Source organism: Mastigoproctus giganteus, chromosome 1 (genome assembly GCF_048544385.1).
Source record: "Mastigoproctus giganteus isolate SK-2022 chromosome 1, ASM4854438v1, whole genome shotgun sequence".
In the NCBI taxonomy this organism is placed as follows: domain Eukaryota; kingdom Metazoa; phylum Arthropoda; class Arachnida; order Uropygi; family Thelyphonidae; genus Mastigoproctus; species Mastigoproctus giganteus.
The window spans coordinates 189,359,927-189,383,293 of NC_143575.1; the positions used below are offsets into that span (position 1 = coordinate 189,359,927).

General features: G+C 35.5%; 1 protein-coding gene across 3 annotated transcripts in view; it reads left to right on the forward strand.

Annotated features, from left to right (window-relative positions):
• Positions 1–21,730, forward strand: part of Bet3 (blocked early in transport 3) — a 60,501-nt gene extending 38,771 nt beyond the window's left edge. Inside the window, exons 5-6 of one of the 3 annotated variants that reach the window (XM_090383591.1) lie at positions 5,863–6,042; positions 21,442–21,730. In XM_090383591.1, coding sequence (XP_090239717.1) covers positions 5,863–6,042; positions 21,442–21,561 — 300 coding nt within the window. In that variant the 3' untranslated portion in view covers positions 21,562–21,730. Of the gene's footprint in view, positions 1–5,859; positions 6,043–21,441 lie in introns of all 3 variants that reach the window. The other 2 variants (XM_090383583.1, XM_090383600.1) reach the window with 2 other exon arrangements.
• Positions 21,731–23,367: the final 1,637 nt, after the last annotated feature.

The window sequence follows — 23,367 nt, forward strand, 5'->3', positions numbered from 1 at the left end:
TGGTCTGTAGATTACTCCTACTCACATTATACCTTTGTTTCCAACTATCTCACACCATACAGACTCTATACTAGCATGTGAAATGTCTGAATCCGGGAAAGCTATCGTCGCACTCAGGCTGCTTCTGATAAGAAGCATTACCCCACCACCCCTTCTATCTACCCTATCCTTCCTAAATACATTATACAAGCCGTACTTAAACTCATCATCCTCAATTTCCGGGTGGCGCCACGTCTCTGTAAGCCCTATTATGTCCGCGTTACTTGTTTTAACCAGCAGTTCAAATTCGCTCATTTTATTGACGACACTTCTAACGTTACTGTATAAACAATTAAGATTTACTGTTCTTGTATATTTATCAACCCTAACACAACCCTTGAAGTTTTTTAGACTCTCTTCCCTGATATTAGCTACCCGCTCACGTGAAACGTTTCTGCCCCCAGAACATCTAGATAATACGTCCAATTGGTGTAACAGATAAGAATTCTTAAGTTATGTGCAAGAGTTACTTTGACCAATATTATCAGATAAACGCGTGTCAGTATTACCCACATCCCCCCCCCCCAACTAGCTGTTTCCCTGAACCTTTAAGGTATCCTTAATAATACTGGCAAAAACTTTTGCACCACCTTTGTTTAAGTGTATCCCATCTCTACAAAACAAATTCCTTCTACCTACAAGTGTGGGCCATGCTGATAGAAATTTCCCCCCTAAAGCCTTGCAGATTCCTTCAAGTCTTGAGTTAATCCACAAGGCTCTTAACATACAATCCCTCCTATCATGTCTGGGCAGAATTGCAGACACATAGACATTAAGGCCTAGCTTGCGACATTTCCTCAGCATGGTCCTGTATTTTTCCAACAAATCGTCAGATTGTGTACGTTTAATATCATTAGTCCCCCACATGAATAATAATATTCTCTTTACCCCACCTTAAAATCTGACAATCTGTTGGTGACATCATCAATAGTTGCTCCCGGTAGACATACTTTGGTTCTACTCCACCTATCCTTATTACAAAAAATATTCCCCGTTTCCCTGACAATGGAGTCTCCTAATAAAACAATGTCCTTTTTAACCAGAGTAGTTTGCATTTGGTTTTTCTGTTTTGACGCTCGAATCGAGTGTGCATCACTTGGTAGATTGCTGGAGTCTTGAGTCCCTGACGAGCTCCCAGATACATTCTTCTCGAGGGCAAGCACCCGTTTTTTCAGGGACTCAAATTGTTCCATCAGTGCACCAAATTGTAATTTAAGATTGGTGCACTCCTTACATCGATCACAAAGAAAAGAATCCCCAGGTGACTAATCCCCTAGGATTAGTCACTAGGTCGACCTTGGAAAACATTCCACAGGTTCCACAACGGATTAAATCATGACTCACCCATAAATCGCCATCGGCTATTTACGTGTGACTCACGATACCTTGTGACGTGTTTGAGGCAGATCTCGTAACTACCATTATAAAATTAAATAAATATCAATGAAAGTTAACTTTAAAAAATTATATCTATAATATTATTAAAATCAAACTGTTACATGAAAACCTATAACAAAATAATCCAACAATATCTAAATAAATCAAATATTTAAAAGCACTATCCAAAAGTAAACCACTTAACTGGGGAGCCCTGACTATGCGCGTCCGCTCACCTCGAATGCCAACACTGAACTTGGGTAAAAAGCTTTCCCCACATGAAAAGTACACGATAACGAATACAGAGTGTATTATTATAATGACATTTTCCCACTTAATGTTTTTTTAAATATAGAAATTCTTAATTTATTTATATTAAAAAATATAAAACAATACAAACATTTTTGTAATTGAACAAGTTAGTGCATAGCATCATTTTAATTCGTAGTAAACCACAGAAGTAGGTGAAAGGCATTGTTTTTTATATCGTTTTTTACATCTTATATTGTGAATGCCTTCACAACGAGTTTCCCTGATATTGCACTACCTCTAATAAGCAATGCTTTGCCACTGGAGAAGACTAATGTTACTTATTCTCAGCAGATACCACCACCCAAAGTATTAGTAATTACTAGAAAGTGCTAGTAATATATTAAACATAGGCAAATATGTTACTAAATTGCACCTTTAGGCATGCAAATCGTTTATCAGCACCATATAGGCTTAATCTACCTGTAATGCAACTGAACAATTTATTTAATTTCACATAATTCCCATAATATGCATTAATGTAAAAATTAGACTTAATATCCAATTTCATGAGCATATTATGACTAATTTTATATAATAGCATTAATGCACACATAATTAGACTAATTTAAAAAATTTTCTAATGTACTGTTTTAAAGTGTGCGTGTGTGTTTTTTTTTTTTTTTTTTTTTTGGGTAGTTGTTGGCGCTTTGGCTTCTGTGGCCATAATGCGCCTCCCAAGGATTTTGCAGTACTTTGATCCAAGCCCGAGGCGGGATTCGAATCCACGACCTTTGGGTTGCCAGGCAGGCACTTTACCCACCCGGCTAGCTTGTGTGTGTGTGTCAGTCAGTCAAGTTGGTAGAAGCAGGTATACTCTGCTGTTATGACATCCCATAGGTTTTGGACTTGATTATTCAAGTTAATTGTTGATTAGAAAGAATGACTAATAGAGGAGTAAATTTAACAGAAGATATAAATGGTACAGTGCTGAATAAAATAAAATTATACATTTTATTTAGCATTGTTTATTGAATTTATTTTATCCCTCTTGTTTTCCTTGATATTGCAGTGGTTTTCCATTTGTTACTTACTTGGAAAGATCTGGATTTTAAATCCAATCAGACTAGAAGAATTCTTAAAGGCTTCTCCAGTCAGGCTGTAGTTAACTGATTTTAAGCAGGAGTAGGTCTTCCCCCATTGAGCTGTTCTGGGTTTTTTATTCTGCACAATATGCAGCTTGGCCTATGAACATAATACACACAGTGCAATATGATCTTAGATACTAATGCACTATATACATGATAAAACCCAACTCCCTCACCTTTTAGTATAAGTTTATTTGACTAGAACTGTTATTTCCTTAATTTGTTCATATGATGTTTAGAGAATGATGCTTTACCACCATCTTGTTACCAAGACACCCCAACATCATTGCACCTGATTTCTGTGACCTTAAGGTCTGGCTGTGGTTGGGTAGGATGGCTAATGCCACTTCTCCTTTTATAGCAGGTAGTCAAATATCATTATCCACAGCTATATTGAGTTTGTTATGGCAGAAAAATGATTATCCTACTTAAATAAATGGACATTGCGTACATGGTGAGTAAGTAGATTTTCCATGTTTCAGTCATTATTAATGATTGAAATTGAGATAACATGTATGCTTCTTGGAATTTTCTTTAGCATATTACAAAGAACAGATTAACACACTGAGCCAATTAATGTAATTGGTTTGTGAGAATATAAATGTAAAATAGTATTATAATGGTCATTTACCATTTTCACTGCCAAATATATTATGCACCATGTTGCACTACATATTTTGCAGTAGGCTTGCTGTCTCACACTGGATGGAAAAGACCTGAGTTTGAGTTCTGTCGATGACGTGAGGAATTTTATGTGCCTTTTTCACAACATGGCTGAATTAGTTGGTATTAGGCGAGGGCAGCATGGTTTTTTCTCCCAAAAACTTGGGTTTTTCCTCCAGCAAACAGAAAATCTGCCTCGGAACATACAAAATTTACAGACAATATACATGGAGCACTATGGACTCAGCCACTGATGCTCCTAAAACTCCTACTATAACAACTACAACAGCACCGTATTGCTGATTTTATTGCCATATTGTGCATTTGAGGCAGTAAGTGGATTACTAGTTGGGTTGAAATGAAAAGTTCTCATTAGCATCTTGTTCCAGTTTGATCTTCGTTAGTATCAAGATATTTGCAACTATTTGAATGTGTCTGCGTATTAATAAGAAGGTCATACTGCCACCACCTTAGTTGACTGCTACCCACATGGTGTGTTCTAAGGTTACTGTTATCCAAATGCACTAATTTTCATTCATCAAGGTTGAATCTCATCTGCTTATTCACTCCATCCTACTTTATTCAGAGCTTGTTGAAGTATTACTCTGATTAATGTCATTAACTAACCTGTCCACCTTTTTAACATCAGCAGACCTAGATATTAAAGTTGAAATACTTGCCTCAGTATTATTAATAAATATTAGAAACAGTAAGGAGGTCCAGGACTGAGCCCCGTGGAACCCTATTGCTCTTCATAGACTAATAACAATTAGACTATGAAGAGCAATGGCCATTTATAATTGTCCTAGCAGTTAATCATGCCATTATTCATAGTAATAACTTGCTTCTAATGCTATGTTACTTAATTTTATACCACAATCATTCATGTGTATCAGTATTAAAAGCTTACTGAACTCCAAGTATGTGATGTCAAATTATTTTTTGCATTTAATTCCTTTTGTGATGAGCTCATATCTAAATAGATATATCAGTCACAACCTTCCCTTTACAGCTGCATGCTGTGATTGTTGTATAGCTCTATTCCTGTAGAGATGATTTTGCATTATTTCTTTAATTATTGGCTCTATTATTTTCCTTGGTACAGAAGATCTGCCAAACTTGCAGATCTGATTATACCCATTCACTCTTTGAACCGTTTATGAATAGAAGAAAGGGAATTCAGAATACCCTCATTATTATATAAAGGTTTGATTACTTCTTTTGCAGTTTCTCTTAATATTATTGGATGGATTTCTTCAGTTAAACTTCTGGTCAGATTGTTATCAGTTCCTGGTATTGTTACTTCATTTTGTTCTTAAATTTATATATTTTATTATTTCCTTAATCATTGCAAAATCTGATTCTGTTATTCATGTCATCAGAGAACTGGCAAAGGGTTTGCAACATTATACTAGTCAGCAAAAAAAAAAAAAAAAAGAAAAAAAAAACTGTCGTGGTTAATTCACGCTAGCTTTAAAAGTTTTATGTTTATTATCATTTGTCAATGTCAGTAAATTGTAACATTTCAACCTTTCCTCAATGCAAGTAGTTTTATTCATTAACAAATCTATTATTTTCCTTGGCAGTTAGTTTTGGTTATAGTGCACCTCCATGTGTCTGCAAACAACTACTTTATTGTTTTTTTTTTTTTTTTTTTTTTCCCCCTTTCCATTCAGAAGCTGCCATGGCTTTGGTTTAATAACAGAAGAATTATACAGTAGTGAATTATACAGTGATATACAGAATTATACAGTGATAAAACTTAATTGTGTGAATTGCATTCACACAATTAAGTTTTATCGTTGTGTTAATATCTTCCAATATATGCGGGATTATGTCATGTGAAGATATCATATTATCATCCTGTAATATTTGCATATTAAAATTTTTTCTTATAAATAAATATATTTTTGTACCATCCCACGTAATAAAGGCATCTACCAGTTAGCAGTAATTCAGCAGTGACATGACATATAACTAGTTAACTCTGAGCAAGAAAAGTGAAATTATTGTTTGTGGCAGGAAGGGCTTTGGCAGATGCACTCTGTGCCAGCTAGTATAAGGTAATAAAGGTTGGGATTGGACCAACAAATTGCCAAAATTTTATAATAGAAGAGACCTTGAGGCTTATGTCATAATCTTATGTTTACTGGTATAATAAAGTTTGTAGCGTTTCGATTTTGTGGGCTTAGACAACACATGTATAATTTGCGGTTACAGCTGCTATCCTTCCAATTAAGAAGACTTTTTTTATAGGTGTTCAAGATATAGCTAAATTAAATGATATTACAGGGGAATATAAATTGTGAATGTGTGTGTCTAAAATAAGATTTGCTTTTCATTTTGATTTATAAATCCACTTTTTTTTTTTTTTTTTTTTTAGCAGGCATTTAAGCAGTACTTAGGAATTACTCCCTTAGTAACAAACTGGGGACCTGGTGGAGATGAGTTTTCTCTAATTATGGAAAATAATCCTCTGGCAGAATTTGTGGAGCTTCCTGAAAAGCATGGAAATTTGAAGTTCTCTAATGTGTTAGTGGGTGTTATTAGAGGAGCTTTAGAAATGGCAAGTTAAATTTTATTTTTGGTGTTTGGATTGCCTCTTACAACCATTAACTGTGAAATAATTTGCTTTTCATATCAATTTGCTTCTCAGTATGGTTAAAACTTAACCACCAATTTAAAAGTTTTGAAACCCAGTATAATTTTTAAGTAATTTTCCATTAATCAGTAGTGAACTAAATGTAGTTGATTAAACTACATTTTATTAGGCCTCCATAGCCAGTGATATTGTACTTATATTAATAAGTTGATTAAATTGTGTATACAGTATATCTTTGTTAGTTTGATTTTAAAGTTACTACCAATCCCCAAACAATGATAATAGGATTTTATGTTCAATTTAGTATAGATTATTCAATTGTTAGTTAAGAAACACATAAAATCTAAGGAAGTGCATCCAGTTGACATGGGTGGACAGTGCAATGTTGAGTCAGTTTGGTGTGACAAACACTGGGAAAGGGGAAATGAGAGTAGGAGTGTGTTATAGGCCGAATGACTCAGAGTACAATTAAATATATGTCAGAGGAACTAATAAGGCTCGTGGCAGAGAATAAAAATGCGTGGAATGCATTATAAATTTTCAGGTGACACAGAAGCCTATGGCAGATATAAGCTAGTGTGTAATCAAGTCACATAGGAGGTTAGTCAAGCAAAGGCTGATTACGAGAAATCCTTGGCAAAGGATGCAAAGAAAACCAACAAAGACTTCTTTACTTATGTAAACTCTAGAAGGAAGGGGATGAATAAGATTGGTCCACTAGATGTTTTTGGTTCGATTGTTGATGATCCTCTCAGAAAGCTGACAAACTGAATGAGTATTTTGCATTTACATTCACACATGAGGAATTCTGGAAAGAAGGGAAGGACAGAAGTTCACTAAACTCTAACAGGGAGTTAAATGATTTTGTAATAATGGAGAGCAAATGGGAGGAGAAATTGTTGAAGTTAAACATAAAAAAGTCACCTGGGGCAGATGGAATCTATCCAGTTACATTGAAGGAGGCAGCGAGAGAAGTAAGCAAACCCTTAGCCATAATTATGAGAGCATCCTTAGATTCGGGGGGGGGGGGGGTTCTAAGGGTGACACAAATAATTATAGACCTGTTAGTTTAACTTCTGTTCTGGGGAAAATAATGGAGTCACTGGTTAAAAAAAGTGAAGCAGGATCACCTAGACAAGACCGCAGTAATAGTTCAGACACAGCATGGGTTTGTTAAGGGGAAGTCCTGTCTGACCAATTTGATTGGATACTATGATGCGATCACAAAGGAACTGGATACAAAAAATAATTTTGATATCATATACTTGGATTTCAGGAAAACTTTTGATACTGTTGCACATGGAAAACTACTGTACAAATTGGAGCAGTATGGCATTAAGGGCAAGTTGCTACAGTGGATAAAAGGACGGTTGAGTGGGAGAAGACAGAGTGGTGGTCAATGGGATCTGCTCTACGTGGACTAATTTTATTAGTGGTGTCCCTCAGGGTTCGGTGTTGGGCCCATTGTTTTGTATATTTTTCAATGATATTGATGAAGGTATATCAGGCTTAATGTCCAAATTTGCAGATGATACAAAGGTTGACAGGGTTGTTAATGACAGTAAAGACAGTATGCTGCTGCAACAGGATCTGGAAAAGTTGGGTAGATGGGCTGAGAAGTGGCAACTGAAGTTTAACATTGAGAAATGCAAAGTACTGGGGAAGCAGTAACCCAAGAGGAACGTACAACTGTGTGGTGCTACACTCAGGGAGGTGGAGAATGAAAAGACCTGAGGGTAATTGTGCAGTCAGATGTGAAGTTCCCTGAACAGTGCAGATGGGCTACCAGAGCAGGTCATGGAGTTTTGTCAGTGATATATAGGAATTTTGCTAGCAGGGACAAGGAGGTGATTATCCCTTTGTATAAAGCAGTGGTCAGGCCACACCTTGAGTACTGCGTACATGTCTGAAGGCCTCATTTTAGGAAGGATGTAGAGTTGCTAGAATGAGCATAGAGAAGGGCAACACGATTGGTGAGAGGAACAACGCCAGCTATTACCAAGAGAGGCTTAAGTTCTGCAAGTTCCTGCATCTGGAAACTAGGCACCTGCGAGGTGATCTGATTGAGGTATATAAGACATAAATTCAAATTGAGGAAAGACATTTGTAGAATAGATGTGCGGAAGTTTGCCTTTAGCTAGCAGGTAGTAGATTGCTAGAACAGACTTCCATCTGTTGTGGACGTTGATAGTTTAAATAAATTTAAGGCTGAACTAGACAAACATCTGGAGTGACTGGATGAGTGAAATGGGATGTTTTTTTGGCCGATGCTGTATGAGCTTGCTTTCTCACATCATGTGCCTCTGCTAATGCTACTTAAACTGTAAACTATATGTAACTGTCTTTATGGGACTCCTGTAATCAATATCAGTCTGAAACTAATTTCATAATGCTGTCTTAATAATTCAGTTTAGTAAATATTAAGACAGCATTTTGGGCACTTTTTTTTTTTTTTTTTTTTTGCGGCGAATAATTAATCAAAGATTTATTTTACCTATAGCTAAAAATTTAATGATGAAATAACAGCACTATAATCCTCTGCTAAAATTAATATGTGTCACTTTTTTCTTCCTGTAAAACATGCATTTACAGGAAGAAATCACGCACAGGAAACTTTTTACATTTTTATTCACCTCATCATTATAGTGTAAAAAAAAATCAATGCCATAAAATATTGTCACACACAAGAAGATGAAGAAATAACGTTACAATTTTTAATTAGAGCCTTTATAAAATGGAAATACCCAATACAGTTAATACAGAACACTATATTAGAAGCAAAAAATACAATAAATAACCCTCTTGCTATAAACCAAATAAATAATAACAACAATGCATTAAAGTTATACTTCCTTACCACAGTCAGTTTGCTCAACAACTCCATAATATTTTTAGGTACCGACATATAATGCTAATTTTTTCTTTATATAATAAATAGACTAGGGACACTAACATATATAAAGAAACATATAGATACAATATTCAAGATGTACATAATATAGATACAATATTCAAGATTTATATTAAATGTCAGCACAACTGTAATGCATGTTATATGGGCTGCATAACTGTTGAGATTGGAACAACAAATACTAGAGCTTATTATCATAACAACAACCTTCAGTCAAACTATTCTGCAACAGAGCTCAGCCAGCATGCACAATCTTTTAACCATACCCCTCTAATAGATTTAGCAATAACCTTAATAAAACTAAATTCTAGTCACAAAATAATACAGTGTGAAGCTTTAGCCATTGAATGGTTCTGACAAAATTTAACCATACAAGATTCTGAATACAAAATTGCCAACAACCCTTTTGCCAATATGGTGTCTAGCACTTATTAAATTACCTACACTTGATTTAATAATGTATCCTGGGAGTTGAGTTTACTATTGAAGTCACAACTTCTTTACATGAGAACTAACTGATGATGTTTTTTGAAATTTTCACGTCAAGACTCTTGGTTTTTAGTCTGATTTAACCTACATCACTGTTTATTCAGTTATGACAACTAAGAAAAGAGCGATGCACTTCTTCTTTCCTTAGGGCATTTTTTAACTTTACTTACACCTCTTAATTCATTTCACTTCACTTGAACCATACGGATTTCAGAGGAAAGTACCATAAAAACATAAGCTAAAGCTAAAAATTTAATAAAATAGAAGTGAAAAGTAAATATAGTTATCTCCCTATCAATATAATTAGGAAATGATGTTGCATGGTGATTTTTCATGAAATTTGTTTCTCTAAATAACCACTCTTATACCACGTGGATTTTTTAAAAGTTAGTCTATTAAGCCTTATTGACTAAATTTTAGTATACAGGGTGTTTCAAAAGTGAGGGTCAATAATTTAAAGGTGAACTGTACAGACTACAATATGAAAAAAAAAAAGCCTAGTAAACATGGGTCCTTCAGTGAATCGTTTTTGAGATATTGCACATTTCTAGTTGGGATCCACCACTGACAAGGTGAACTGTACAGAGTTGGGATCCACTGCTGACTTGTTTGTTTAAGTTATGTTCATTCTTTTCGATTCTCCTCTCTCAATGCTCTGAGATGTAGCAGGCATATTAGTACTTGTCAAAGGATAGTCAACATGGAAAGAGGTTACAGCAACAAAGAGTATATGTACGTGCACTTCACGTATGGTAAAGCCAACGGCAGTGCACTCGAAGCTTCTTGGCACGTTCATACCAAGAAGCATTTCCCCACCTAAGGCAGCCCAACAGGCTCTCATTCATCAGGATACATCAACGCCTTAGAGAACATGGAGTATGAGCAGGTAGGCCCAGAAGCATAACACCTGACATTGAGGAAAGGGTGTTAGAAAGAATAGAACAAAATCCAGGAATTTCGACGAGGAGGGTTGCTCTGCAAGGGAGTGTACTGAGTCATAGCAGTGTGTGGTGAATTTTACATTGGCTATGGGAGTGCTCCCATAGTCAGTGGCGGATCTTAACAGAAAGTGTGCATTATCTCAAACGGTTCATTTGCGGGCTGATGTTCACTGGGACTTTTTTTGCTTATTTTAGTTTGTACTTTTCACCTTTAAATTATTGACTATCATTTTTGAAACACCCTGTATAATTAGGTAACATCTTGGGCACCTTACCGGAACCCATCATCATACCATACTTAGCTGTTCTAAAGGACAGAAAAACAAATTGTAATAGTTAATTATTAATTAATTTATTCATTACTGCAAACATCCAATTATCTATAAATTTGTAAATTTTGTACAAATAAAGGTAAAAGTAAATATGATGCCAGCTTACAAGTTAATAGCCTCCTGTTTTTCCGAATGACAGTCTCTTTCATTCAGTCAAGGGTGCTGCTAATAGCTCTTTTTATTTCTATGTTGGTATAAAATGATATGTTACAACGAACTAATTCTAATTATTAATTTAATAAATTATTAAATTAATTAATAATTAATTGTAACAATTTGTTTTTCTGTACTTTGTACAGCAATTTGTCCTTTTGTCAACCAAGTATAGTATGATGATGGGTTCTAGCAAGGCTTCTGAAAAAATTGTGAAAATTTACATAATTGTATAGTACATTTAGTCAATAAGGTTAAATAAACTAACTTTTAAAAAGTCCACTTGGTATAAGAGTGGTTGTTTAGAGAGAAAAGTATCTCCCTGTCAGTTAATTACTAAGATTATAACTTTAGAATACTTAATAAAACCATAACTTTCTGTTCTCTAAACCTTAGTTTAATTAAAAATTTTGTTTTATTACGATATTTATTACTCTTGTCCCTTATACTTTTTTTTTTGTCTCTTTTCTCTCTATACGTATCTCTTCTCCACTTTCGAGTCTTGCATAACAATACATCTGAAGCATGCACGGACTGTCTGAAGCTAACAGTACTGCATTAAGCCTATATTTAATCTATGAATTTCTTTTTTACATACAAGTTGTATGGAAAAAAGAAATAATAGTTGCTTAACTATTATTTCTTTTTTCCTTTTTTCAAATTTCATTAAAACTATTATTAAAATAAGTTTTAATGAAATTTGGGATGGCTTGACAAATACAGTGAAACTTCTCCTAACGGACACCTCTCGTTAACGGACATTTTCAAATTCCCCAACTCACCTCCATTGGTTTTAACGTGTTTTCAGCTTCTGTCTAGTGGACATTCTCTGTAACGGATGCGGACAGGCAATCTGCACTGTTTCGTTTAGATTAGCACTTAATTTGATCTCCCCATAACGGACAGCGGGCGAGCCCATGGCCCTTTTTCTAGGAACGTTTCTTCCACGTTTTGCCTCAATCGTGTGTTTATTTTCTATTTCAGATTCTCTGAATTTTATCAAGGTTTACGTCGCGGTTCTAAACCCTTTTTCAAGAATTTTAAGGCACGTGTAAAACTTCTGATGAATTCGGTTTGTGCAAGGGAGAGGGGGAATATGGTCGGCCTTTCGTCTTTTCAGCTTCAGTTTTCAGCTTCAGTTTTGTTCAGTGCCGTGTGAAGTGCACAATGTCTTCTCGTAAACATTTAACTTTAAAAGATAAAGTCGAACTCATTAATGCGTATGATCGGCAAAAAAATAGTGTTCGCAGTCTCGCTGCAAAATTCAAAATCGGGAAGATGCAGGTAAGCGACATCCTAAAGAAAAAAAATGAACTGCTCAAACAATTTTGGCAACACGGAAATGATCACGTTCAAAAATCATTCCCGAAAACTGTTGGACTTCAAATTGACAATGTTACGTATGAGGGGTTTTGTCGCGCACGTGCTAAAAAAATTCCCATTAATGGGCCTATTATTAGGGAAAAGGCTTTGGAGGTTGCGAAATCTATGGGAGTAAATGAGTTCAAAGCTTCTGTGCGATGGCTAGACAAGTTCAAAACTCGGCATAAAATTTCTTGGAAAACCGTAAGTGGTGAAGGTGGATCTGTTGATACTGGGGTTGTAACAGAGTGGACCGTTAAATTGGAAGATTTATGTCGTGATTTTGAAGCTAAGGATATTTACAACTGTGACGAAACAGGGTTGTTTTTTTAAAGCTCTTCCTGAAAAAACAATGAGTCGAAAAAACGAAAAGTGCCAGGGCGGAAAAATTTCTAAGGAACGCTTGACTGTACTATTGTGTACAAATATGCTGGGAGACTTTGAACAACCTCTTGTTATAGGAAACCCACAAAATCCTCGTTGTTTCAAGGGCATAAAGTTGAATCTTTTGGATGTTGACTGGAAGTCTAATAAAAAAGCGTGGATGACACGAGATATCATGAGCGAATGGATAAGTCACTTTAACCAAAACATGATTCGTCAAAACAGAAAAATTATTCTTTTCATGGATAATGCTGGATCTCACCCGCACATTGAACTGTCCAACATTCAAATCATTTTTCTGCCACCAAACACATCTGCAGTGTCAGCCCTTGGATCAAGGGATAATAAAAAATTTTAAACTTCACTACAGAAAACGTGTTTTAAGACATCTCATTGCAAACATGAACGATGTAACATGTGCGAGTGACCTTAAAAAGAAAATCAGCATCCTAGATGCGATTCAATGGATTTCCTCTTCAGTAAACGCAATTATTAGAAAACAAACTGTCGTGAACTGTTTTGTAAAGTCTGGCTTCTCAAACGCAAAAATTGAAGTTGTGAACAGCAATGTGGAGCACCAAGAAGAACAAGAACTTCAACATCTATTGATAATGTACGATACTTCCGCTACAAGTGACCCTGGCTACAAAGATGTAGACTCAAACCTCACTACAGAAGATGGTGCTCTAGATATCAACGACATTATCATCGATATTTTTCAAGAAGTTCCTCATGAGGATGAAGAAATGGAAGGAGGTCATTCTGTCGAAGAACATATTAACGACGAACCACCGATGAAAATAGAAGAAGCACTCATACAAATCAATCGTTTAAAAATGTTTTTTGCCGCTGAAGAAGATACTGAAAGACTTTCGATGGTTTCTTCACTCCAAACAAATGTTGAAAACAAAATTATCAGCCAGAAGAAGGTGCAGAAGAAAATAAGCGATTACTGTATGCATTTTTCTTAAGATAAAGTCATAATGTGCATAGCACAATTGTATGTATATTATTTACAAAAATATTGTGCAAAATCTGTATATAATTTAATTTAATTTTACATTAAACGTTTAACGATTTTTCTTTCTTTCTTTTTTTTTTTCTTCCTTAGACTTCTTGTTAGCGGACACTTCTCTCTAACGGACACATTTTCGTTCCCCATGGCTGTCCGTTAAAGGGAAGTTTCACTATTTTTAAACAGGCCAACTATAAAATTTCATGAAAATCCTATCTGGAGTTGAGTTGTAACCTGTTTACAGATGAGCAGACGTGGAGAAGACAATAGGCACATATGCATACATACCACATGTGAACATACCTAAAAATGGAAAACAGCTAATAGCAAAGTACATATCTTTTTTATTTTTTTTTTAAAGTTTCATATTTAAAAACAGATTTAGAACTATTGCTTATACTAATGGTGGCCACAGAATATAAATAACATTAAATTATTTAGCAGAGAAATACTTTAGTAATTTGACACATTGCTTCATGCACAAACAAGAACAAATATCCTATTACAAAGTTACAAGCAATTCTTTCATCTGTATATTTGAAAGAATTCCATTTTTAGATTAATTTTTCTTTAATCCATTAAGTTTGCATCTTAAATAACAACCATCGCTGTTCTTTGTTAGTTTTAAAATAGTCAAGATTTTCCAGGCATGTTCGCTGAGAGTGCACAAAACAAGAGACCTTATGTTGGAATTCTTCAGTGCTAAAATGCTGTGAATAGTAGAGCAATATATCTTTGACATATAAAATTTTCTGTTTTTTTAAGTAAACTTTAAAAAAAAAAAAAAAAAAAAAAACTCCAATACAGAAGTTTTCTTGTTGATTGGCTTCTCTCATCATCATCAGCCATTTTCAATCCACTGCAGGATGAAGGCCTCTCCAGCAACTTTCCAGTTCCTTCTGTTTTGAGCACTGGCCATCCATTTACTACCCAAAAACTCATGACTTTTATCTATCCATCTCCGCCTTTGTCTTCCAGGATTTCTTCTAGCTCCTCTTGGGTACCATTCTGTTATTTTCTTAGTCCATCTGTCATCATGTCTTCGAGCTGTGTCCTGCCCAAGACCATTTTAGTTCTTTAGTTTTGATAAGAATGTCCTTTACTTGAGTTTGCTGCCTAATCCATGTGTTTCTCTTCTTATCTATCAGTCTGATTCCCAATATAATTTGTTCCATTCTTTGCTGTGAGTTCTCAGCTTCTCTTCCATTCTTTTGGCGAGTGTATACTCCCCACTGTGACTTATGCAAGTTTCACTTCCATAAGTCATGGCGGGGAGTATACATTGATTCATTATTTTACATTTCAGACAAACTGGGATATTGCTCTTCAGTATGTGACTATATTTCCTGAATGCTATCCATCCAAAATTTATTCTTCTCTTGACTTCCAGCCATTTATCATTATTACAGCTAATAACTTGTCCCAGATAAGTATATGACTCCACCTTTTCAATTACTGCTCCTTCAATCATTATTTCCCTTTCCGTGGCATACTTGTTCATCATTACTTTTGTTTTAGCCATATTCATCTTTAGTCCAAAATCCTTACTAACTCTGCATAACTGATTAAGATTTTCCTCATTCTTTGGGATCGTGGCATTATAACCACAATGTCATCTGCAAATCGTAAATGGTTTAGGTACTCTCCGTTCACATTGACTCCTTTCTGCGACCAGTCTAATCTTCTGAAAGCTTCCTCAAGGGCAGCAGTAAACAGCTTCGGAGATATTGTGTCTCCTTGTCGAACTCCTTTCTCTATTTTAAATTTGCTACTGTCTTTGTCTAGTCTAATAAAGGAGGTAGCACGCTGATATATTTTCTTCGAAATCATAATATATGGGGTATCTATGCCTTGTCTTTCCAGTACCCAAAACATTGCCTTATCCTGTATGGAGTCAAATGCCTTTTCATAATCCACAAATGCCAGGCATAATGGTGTTTTATATTCATTTGCTTTCTCCATTAGCTGTGATATTACGTGAAGGTGATCCATAGTTGAGAATCCTGTCCTAAAGCCAGCTTGCTCTTTCGGTTGATTCTCATCAAGTATTCTTTCTAATCTGTTAGTAATGACCCTTGTGAACAACTTGTAGATGTGGGATAACAAGCTAATTGGTCTATAATTTCCAATTTCTGATTTATCTCCTTTCTTATGCAGCAAAACTATGATTGCATTATTCCACTGCTTAGGCGTCACACCTTTTCTAATGCACTTTGTGAAGAGCCTTGCCAGTTTTTGTGTTATGTCTCTTCCTCCCAATTTTAACAACTCTACAGTAACTTCATCTTCCCCCAGGACTTTCCAATTCTTCATTTTCTTCAATGCATGTTCTACCTCATCAGGAAGAATATCGGGTATGTTGTATGTGTTGCTACTTTGCAATCCATCTTCCCCACTGCTGGTATCATTCCCTCGCTCCTTGTATAATTCTCTATAGTAGTCTTCTGCTATTTGAATTATGCCTTATTCTCTAAATTCTGAATTATCGCTATTCTTCAGTTTCAGTATCATTTGTCTTTCTGTATTACTGCTCATGGCTGCTGATTTAAATCCTTTCTTTTCCCTTAATGCTTGTTCTACTTTTCTTGTGTTAAATCTTATGTCCTCTCTGAGTCTCTTTCTAATGGCTTTGCATAACTCAGTATACTCAATTTTCTCCCTGTCAGTGTTTTTCTTGCTCTTCATTTGTCGTCTTCGGTTCATCATGACAAGTGTTTCTTGACTAATTTTTTCTTCTTTGGATTTCTGTTTCTCTATAGGTTTCTTGGGCTTTATCACTTTCAGAAAGTTGTAATATTCCTCGTCGATATCTTGGTCCTGAGCAGTCTGCAGAAGCTCAAACTTGTTCTTAAGTTCCAGTACATACTGCTTTTTCTCCTCCTCTGTTATCTTAAAGACCTTTGTATTATTTACTCGAGTCAGTTTTTTCCTTTCCTTTCCTACATCTATATCAAGTGTACATCTTATCATTCTGTGATCGCTTCCAACATTTACCTTATTCAGGACGGTAACATCATTCACAATATATCTTCTGTTAGTGAGGATGAAGTCGATTTCATTAGTTGTTAATCCATTTGGACTCTTCCATGTCCACTTTCTGTTCACCCTTTTCTTGAAAAAAGTGTTCATTACTGACAGTCCTTGAGATTCTGCAAATTCCACAAGTCTTTCATCTCTTTTATTTCTTTCACCAATTCTAAAATTTCCTATAGTTCCTCTTTCTGGGATGTTTTGCCTTTTTCCAACCTTAGCATTGAAGTCCCCCATAATAATAGTGTAGTGGGTTTTCTGCTCATCTAGAAGACTCAATTTCGGTGTACATTTCTTCAACCTCTTCGTCATCATGGCTCGATGTTGGTGCATAAATCATTATAATCTTTAGCTTGTACCTCTTAGAAATCTTGAGTATTAGTCTTTGACACCCTTGGTGATGTACTTTTGAATTCCAAAAGGTACTTTTGGCTTCTCTCATTTCATGTAAATAGAGGCTTAACTGACAGTGATAGTGACTCATAAATTGTCAAATCATAATTCATTAAAATAAATACTGCTTCTTTAAACTGATTAGTTAAATATAATTTATCTTCAGATTATTTTTTGCTCAAAGGTAGAAAACCTTTGCAATACATGCAGTAACAACTGCAATCCATATAGCAATTTGGCACTTAAAATGTCACGTAAGTCTCTGTTAATAGGTTTTTATCTTCATACATAAATTTTGCTCTCACACTCTCTCTTCATCATGCAGCATGACTGATGAATTTTGAGGTTATGATGAACATCATGGTGAGATCCAATCTTCTTTACATTTCGAGGGTACAGCTCTAAAACGGTGTTCGCAGGCCGGCTGCTAGTTAGTACACTGGACCGAACCTATTGGTAACTCTTTAGGAGACTTACAAATCAGCTAGTGTATAATCTTGTTACCTCTACTCTGCCAGATAGTCACTGGAGGGAGTCTGAGTAGTGTGTATGGGAGGGGGGGGGCACATTGTCGAGGCCACGTTACATGAAGGATCTGGGTATATTCTTATCATGTGTACGCCACATCCAAAAATTTCATTACTTCATGGTGTATTCATGAATTGTCATGAATACACAATGAATTGTCAAACTAATAGAGTAAGCTTATCTGTGAAAAGATCTAAACCTCTTAAACACTTCCTAGTTCATTTCACAAATATACGTTGTCTCAATTCTAATCTCAGTGACGTCCATTTCCACTTGCAGTCTGCCAAACCCCATGTACTTTTTCTGACAGAATCTCAGTTATCGGTTGATTCAACTACTACTCATCTCGGTTGCCTAAATTATTCGATGTATGATTCCTTTTGCCTCAAAGGTGGTACTTGTGTATATGTTTGTTCCGATATTCCCTGTCAGAGACTTGGGCTTGTTTCCAATTCTTCAGTTTCATTTTCTGCCTACACCAGAGCTCGCAACAATTGTAAAACAGTTATTAATCAGTTCAAACTAGAGTTTGAACAGGCTAAGAGTAGAAAACTTGCTTTTTGGCCTAATGGTAGCCAAGCATTCCATTCTCTTGCCAAAGCTATTGGCTCCAACTTTTACCCATCTCTGCTCCTGCCTCTGTTGAAACCAGATGGTTCTGTTGTCACTTCAGCCAAGGATAAAGCTGACCTGCTAGTATCCCATTTTTCTTCCAACTCATGTATTAATGACCTTGGTGAAACACCTTCAACCATTCCCAACACGCTCCATTCAATGCCTCCTGTGGTCTTGTGTCAAAAGGATGCCAGAAGGATTTTGACGAATCTCGATGCTAAGAAAGCTCCAGGTCCAGATGGTATTTCTCCACTTGTTCTCAAAGCCTGTGCTCCTGTTCTTTGCTGCCTTTTTTCACTTTCTTATTCCAAAGGTGTTTTTCCTTCTGCTTCCATTTTCTGGAACAGCCTTCCTTCATACATATTTCCTGAAAATTACAGTCTACAGAAGTTCAAGTTTAATGTCAACAAGTATCTTCTTTCGTCTTCTCAACCTCCAACCCAAGCACGGTACTAAGTACTATTGGTTCTAACACCTCATGTTTGGAGTTTTTATAAAAAAAAAAAAAAGTGCTTCTAATTGATATGTGCTTGCAGCTCTAGCAGTATGGAAAAAGAAACTGCTTATAACATGAAATGTTCTCAGTAGATACATGTATCACACAATTGGTAAATAGAAAAAGGTTATACTCAGAATAAATACACAAATTAAGGATAAATAAATATGATGGTAAACTACAGATTTTTAGAAACAAATCTCATGTAAGGTTTCTTCAGAAAACATGACAACAATCCTGCAGTCTTTCACTCTTTGTAATCCTCTAGTATTATAAAGAATGAAAGATGATTTAATTTTATTGTTTGATAAATTTACAATACTACTCAAAAAAGAAAAGTCTTTTGTTTATGGGTAATGAGTAAAAAGAGAAGAGTAAATGTTTCTTATTACAATATAATGTATCATACATGATGGTCAATCAGTAAGCAAGCGAGGTAGAGTGCCTCTGAAAAATAGTTGCACCCAGCTGCAAAGATTTTTCTGCTTCTGGCTGGACAATCAAATGCATGCCCATATGCCTTAAGCTAATTCAACTTTAATAAACATGATGCTGTTTATTAAATTTGGTAAATCATTAGGAAATCATTAGGCTAATTCAGGAAAAGCTTTTGCCTAAATTTGGTGAAAGTTCTAGTGGGGGAACATTGTTTAGTGCTGTTCATAGTTTTATGAGGTTTAAGGCTAGAAATGTCCTTCACACATAAATTGCCAAAAGAGGATAAGAGTATGCCTGGTTTTACGATATCTAAAGATACCTCCTTTGTTGGTTTACCACTCAGAGAATCCAAGGACCCCTCAAAGGAGTGCACAAAGATAAGCTAATCTTCCAGTATGTTGCAAGTCTAATGTGAAAAGCTGGTTGACTTGGTCATTTTTTGACGACTGGTTTTCCTGATTGCTTTGGAGGTGGAAATATACTGCAAATGGCAAGAATTTTCCTTTCAAGGTGACTGATAATGCCTCTTTGGCATGCCCTTTTCCTTGATGATCTTCATTTATCCTAACTTCAAGATAATTTTTTGCCATATAATATGATGCTCCCCATCCAGCCTGTACAAGATCATCACTTCAATGTTTGAAGCCTACTATCTCAGGCCAACAGAAAGGAATAGTTGGGTGACATTAAGAATGTTTTGGTGAGACTGTCACATTTTAAAAACTGTAAAGAACATTAAGGAAACAACTATGAATAGGGTGCGAAAGAAATTATTCCCACAACTTACTCATGGTTTCAGTGGATTTGAAGAAAGTATGGAGACAGTGAAGATAGGCAGCTGGATTTGGAAACTGAAAGAATATGGTTAAAGGTTTAGTCTCTCTGATGAATTCATAACTGTGCTTGAAAAATAAGATCCCAAAGTTTTTGTTAGCATTCATGATGTTCTTGCCTGCTGGAGTTAGAGGAGAAGAAAAAAGATAACTTTTCAGATACTTTTTCAAGAAAGTCTTGCAAAATGAGTACTGTCTAAGGTTCTGCTACTTTTAAAGCTATTTCCAGAAGAATTTCCGGCTAAGATAAAGAAAGCCTGCACGAGAAGCACGCAAAAGTTCGATGAAATTTACCAGTAAGAGTACTTTGCTGTAATGGCATTTGTATTGTTGCTTGCTCAGTAACCAGATGGTGGGTGTTATCAGTCTGGAGTAGAAGTTGAATCCCACGGGAGCTTGAAACCCTCCCGAAGTGTGGGGGGTAACCTGACCTTTTTTCTTTAGAATCACTAATTGAATCATGAACAGAGTCATATTGGAAGTTCTGGAGTCGTAAAAATGTTCGTAATGTAGTTTCACCGGTAAACCTTTTGGAAATTTGCCGTGCTTCTCGTGTGGGCTTCCTTTGCCTTTTTTTTTTCTTAATAAACAGTTTATCCACTAGTCCACCAGTGATTCTAAAGAAAAAAGGTCAGGTTACCCCCTCCACTTCGGGAGAGTTCAATTTCCCATGGGATTCAATTTCTACTCCTGACCGATAACACCCACTGTATGTTTACTGAGCGAGCAACAATACAAATGCTGTTATGGCAAAAGTACTTTTACAGGTAAATTTCATCGAACTTTTGCGTGCTTCTCATGCAGGCTTTCTTTATCTTTGTTGAATTTCCTTATTCATATATATATATAATCAAAATTATATATTGGTGATCCCAACTATTACACCTGAAAAGAAGAAAGCCTTACTTTTCCAGTTAAACATCACTCATCTTCAAGTGTTTAGTCCAAGAAAAATAAGCAAAAAAAGTCATTAATATTAAGATAAGAAAACAGTTTATTTGCAATATAATATAATAAAGTATATTGCACTATATAGAGTATGTTCTGTATCTATAAAAGTAAAATTCACCTTATGAAATTTTAAACCTCTAAATGAACCTTAGAAATGCATTAAGTTCATAAGTTGAGGATCACTTGTATGTGAAAATTTTGCCTTTCATAGGAGGTAATTAGTTTTGTAAACTGCTTGATTGATAACTTTTTGCTTCTGAGATCTGAAAAGATATGCAATAAAAAAAAGAATCTGGATTTAATTTATCTTTTAACCCCCTTTGAATAATCCATTAAAGGGGGAAGAGAGGAGGTGTTATTTGCATACTTGTTGCGAGTTTAATTTGCATATAATTTTAATGAATTTATGCTTGAATATTGAGATTCACGTTATTTGTATGTTTTTAGGATATTTCATACAGAGATTTTTTAATTTGCTGAAATTTTCCATAGGTACAAGTGGAAGTGGCAGCATGGTTTCTTCAAGATCAGCTAAAAGGAGATAATGTAACAGAATTGAGGGTAAAGTTCATTCGTCGATTGGAAGATGCAGTTCCTGCTGGTGAAGATTAATATTTTATGTTCTTAAAATATAATCATATTTCTTGATATGACAATTATTTCTGTACTTTTAAATTAGGAAAAATTTTCCATTAATTTGGGAGGATTATTCCCCATGAAAATATTGAATGGAACTTGCATTTGAAAATATTGAAATATGTGCAAAGACATGCATTCAATTACAGACTGACATTCCTGTTATGAATGTTAGGAATTCATATTTGTCACAGTGCAGAATGTGTGTTTGTGTGTAATTTAAATTCATTAAAGGTTAAGTTGTTCTATTTCTCTTATCTTTTAAAATGAAATGTGCATACAGTTCACTAGAGTAAGCAGAAATATAATTTAACTATATTAAGTATAAAAATTGTCACAACCAGTAAAATGGTGAAGTAAAACTTTATTAATAAAATATATAAAATAAAATATAAGAAACCTATTAAAATATTATATACAGGTAAAGCAAAAGTAAAAACAAATATAGAGACTAAAAGCACAAATATTCACAAAGGTAGCTTTTGAGGTGATGTACCCCTTTATCAACCTAGATAAAATGCATGACAGCATACCAGTATATATGCAAGTGTAACCTACATGTATGCTCTATCACTGAGAATGTTCAAATTGTGGATGGCAAAAGAAGGGAAGGGGAAGAAGAATGGAGAAAGAAAAGAAGAAAAATATCAACTCTCAGACTCTGCGGAGGTAAGGTGACGAACATTTACCATATTGTTAACCTGCCATTTCTCGTCATGCCAGAGGATAAAAACTTCCATGATAGGATGTATGCAGGTTCCACAATTACAATTAATTGTGGAACCCATAACAGCTATACGGAGTGCTTCCAACCAAGAACAGAAACATGCTAGCATTTGTGGTACCTGAGGCAAAACCTTATAGTGCCTAATTCATATCATCTTAACACACATATATATGCAGAACAAAGGTGGGAATCATGCACGTGGTCCACATCTGCACATTGTGGATGTGGTTTATTGAATTACTTGCCCAGATTGTGGGGTTTGTTACATTGGAGAATCCCAGCAGAGACTTTGATCATGTCTCGGAGCATGAGAGCTATTCACCAGGCCAATTTCACCCTTTCCTGCCATTGCTGAACATTATAGCCTAAATGAATGTCCTAATTATGGCCTAAATGGATGTCAGATGAATTAATGAGGCTCGTGGCAGAGAAGAAAAATGTATGGGATGCATATAAAGTATCAGGTAACACAGAAACCTATGGCAGATATAAGGTAGTCTGTAATCAAGTCACAAAGGAGGTTAGGCAGGCGAAGGCAGATTATGAGAGATTACTTATGTAAACTCTAGAAGGAAAGGGATGAATCAGACTGGACCACTTAACATAGATGGGTTGACTATTGATGATCATGCTCAGGTAGCTGATAAACTGAATGAGTATTTTGCATCTACATTCACACACGAGGAGTCATTCAATGAGGGGAGTGCCAGAAGTTTATCAAATGCTAACAGGAAGATAAGTGATTTTGTAATAACTGAGAGTAAAGCGGAGGAGAAATTGTTGAAATTAAACATAAGGAAGGCACCTGGGGTGGACAGAATCTATCCAGTTATATTAAAGGAGGCAGCAAAGGAAGTAAGCAAACCCTTAGCCATAATTATGAGGGCTTCCTTGGACTCGGGGGAGGTCCCCATGGACTGGAGATGTGCAAATGAATCAGTTCACAAAAGGGTACAAAAGATGACACAAGTAACTACAGACCTGTTAGTTTAACTTGTGTTCTGGGGAAAATAATGGAAATAATCACTGGTTAAAGAAGCAGTGCAGGATCATTT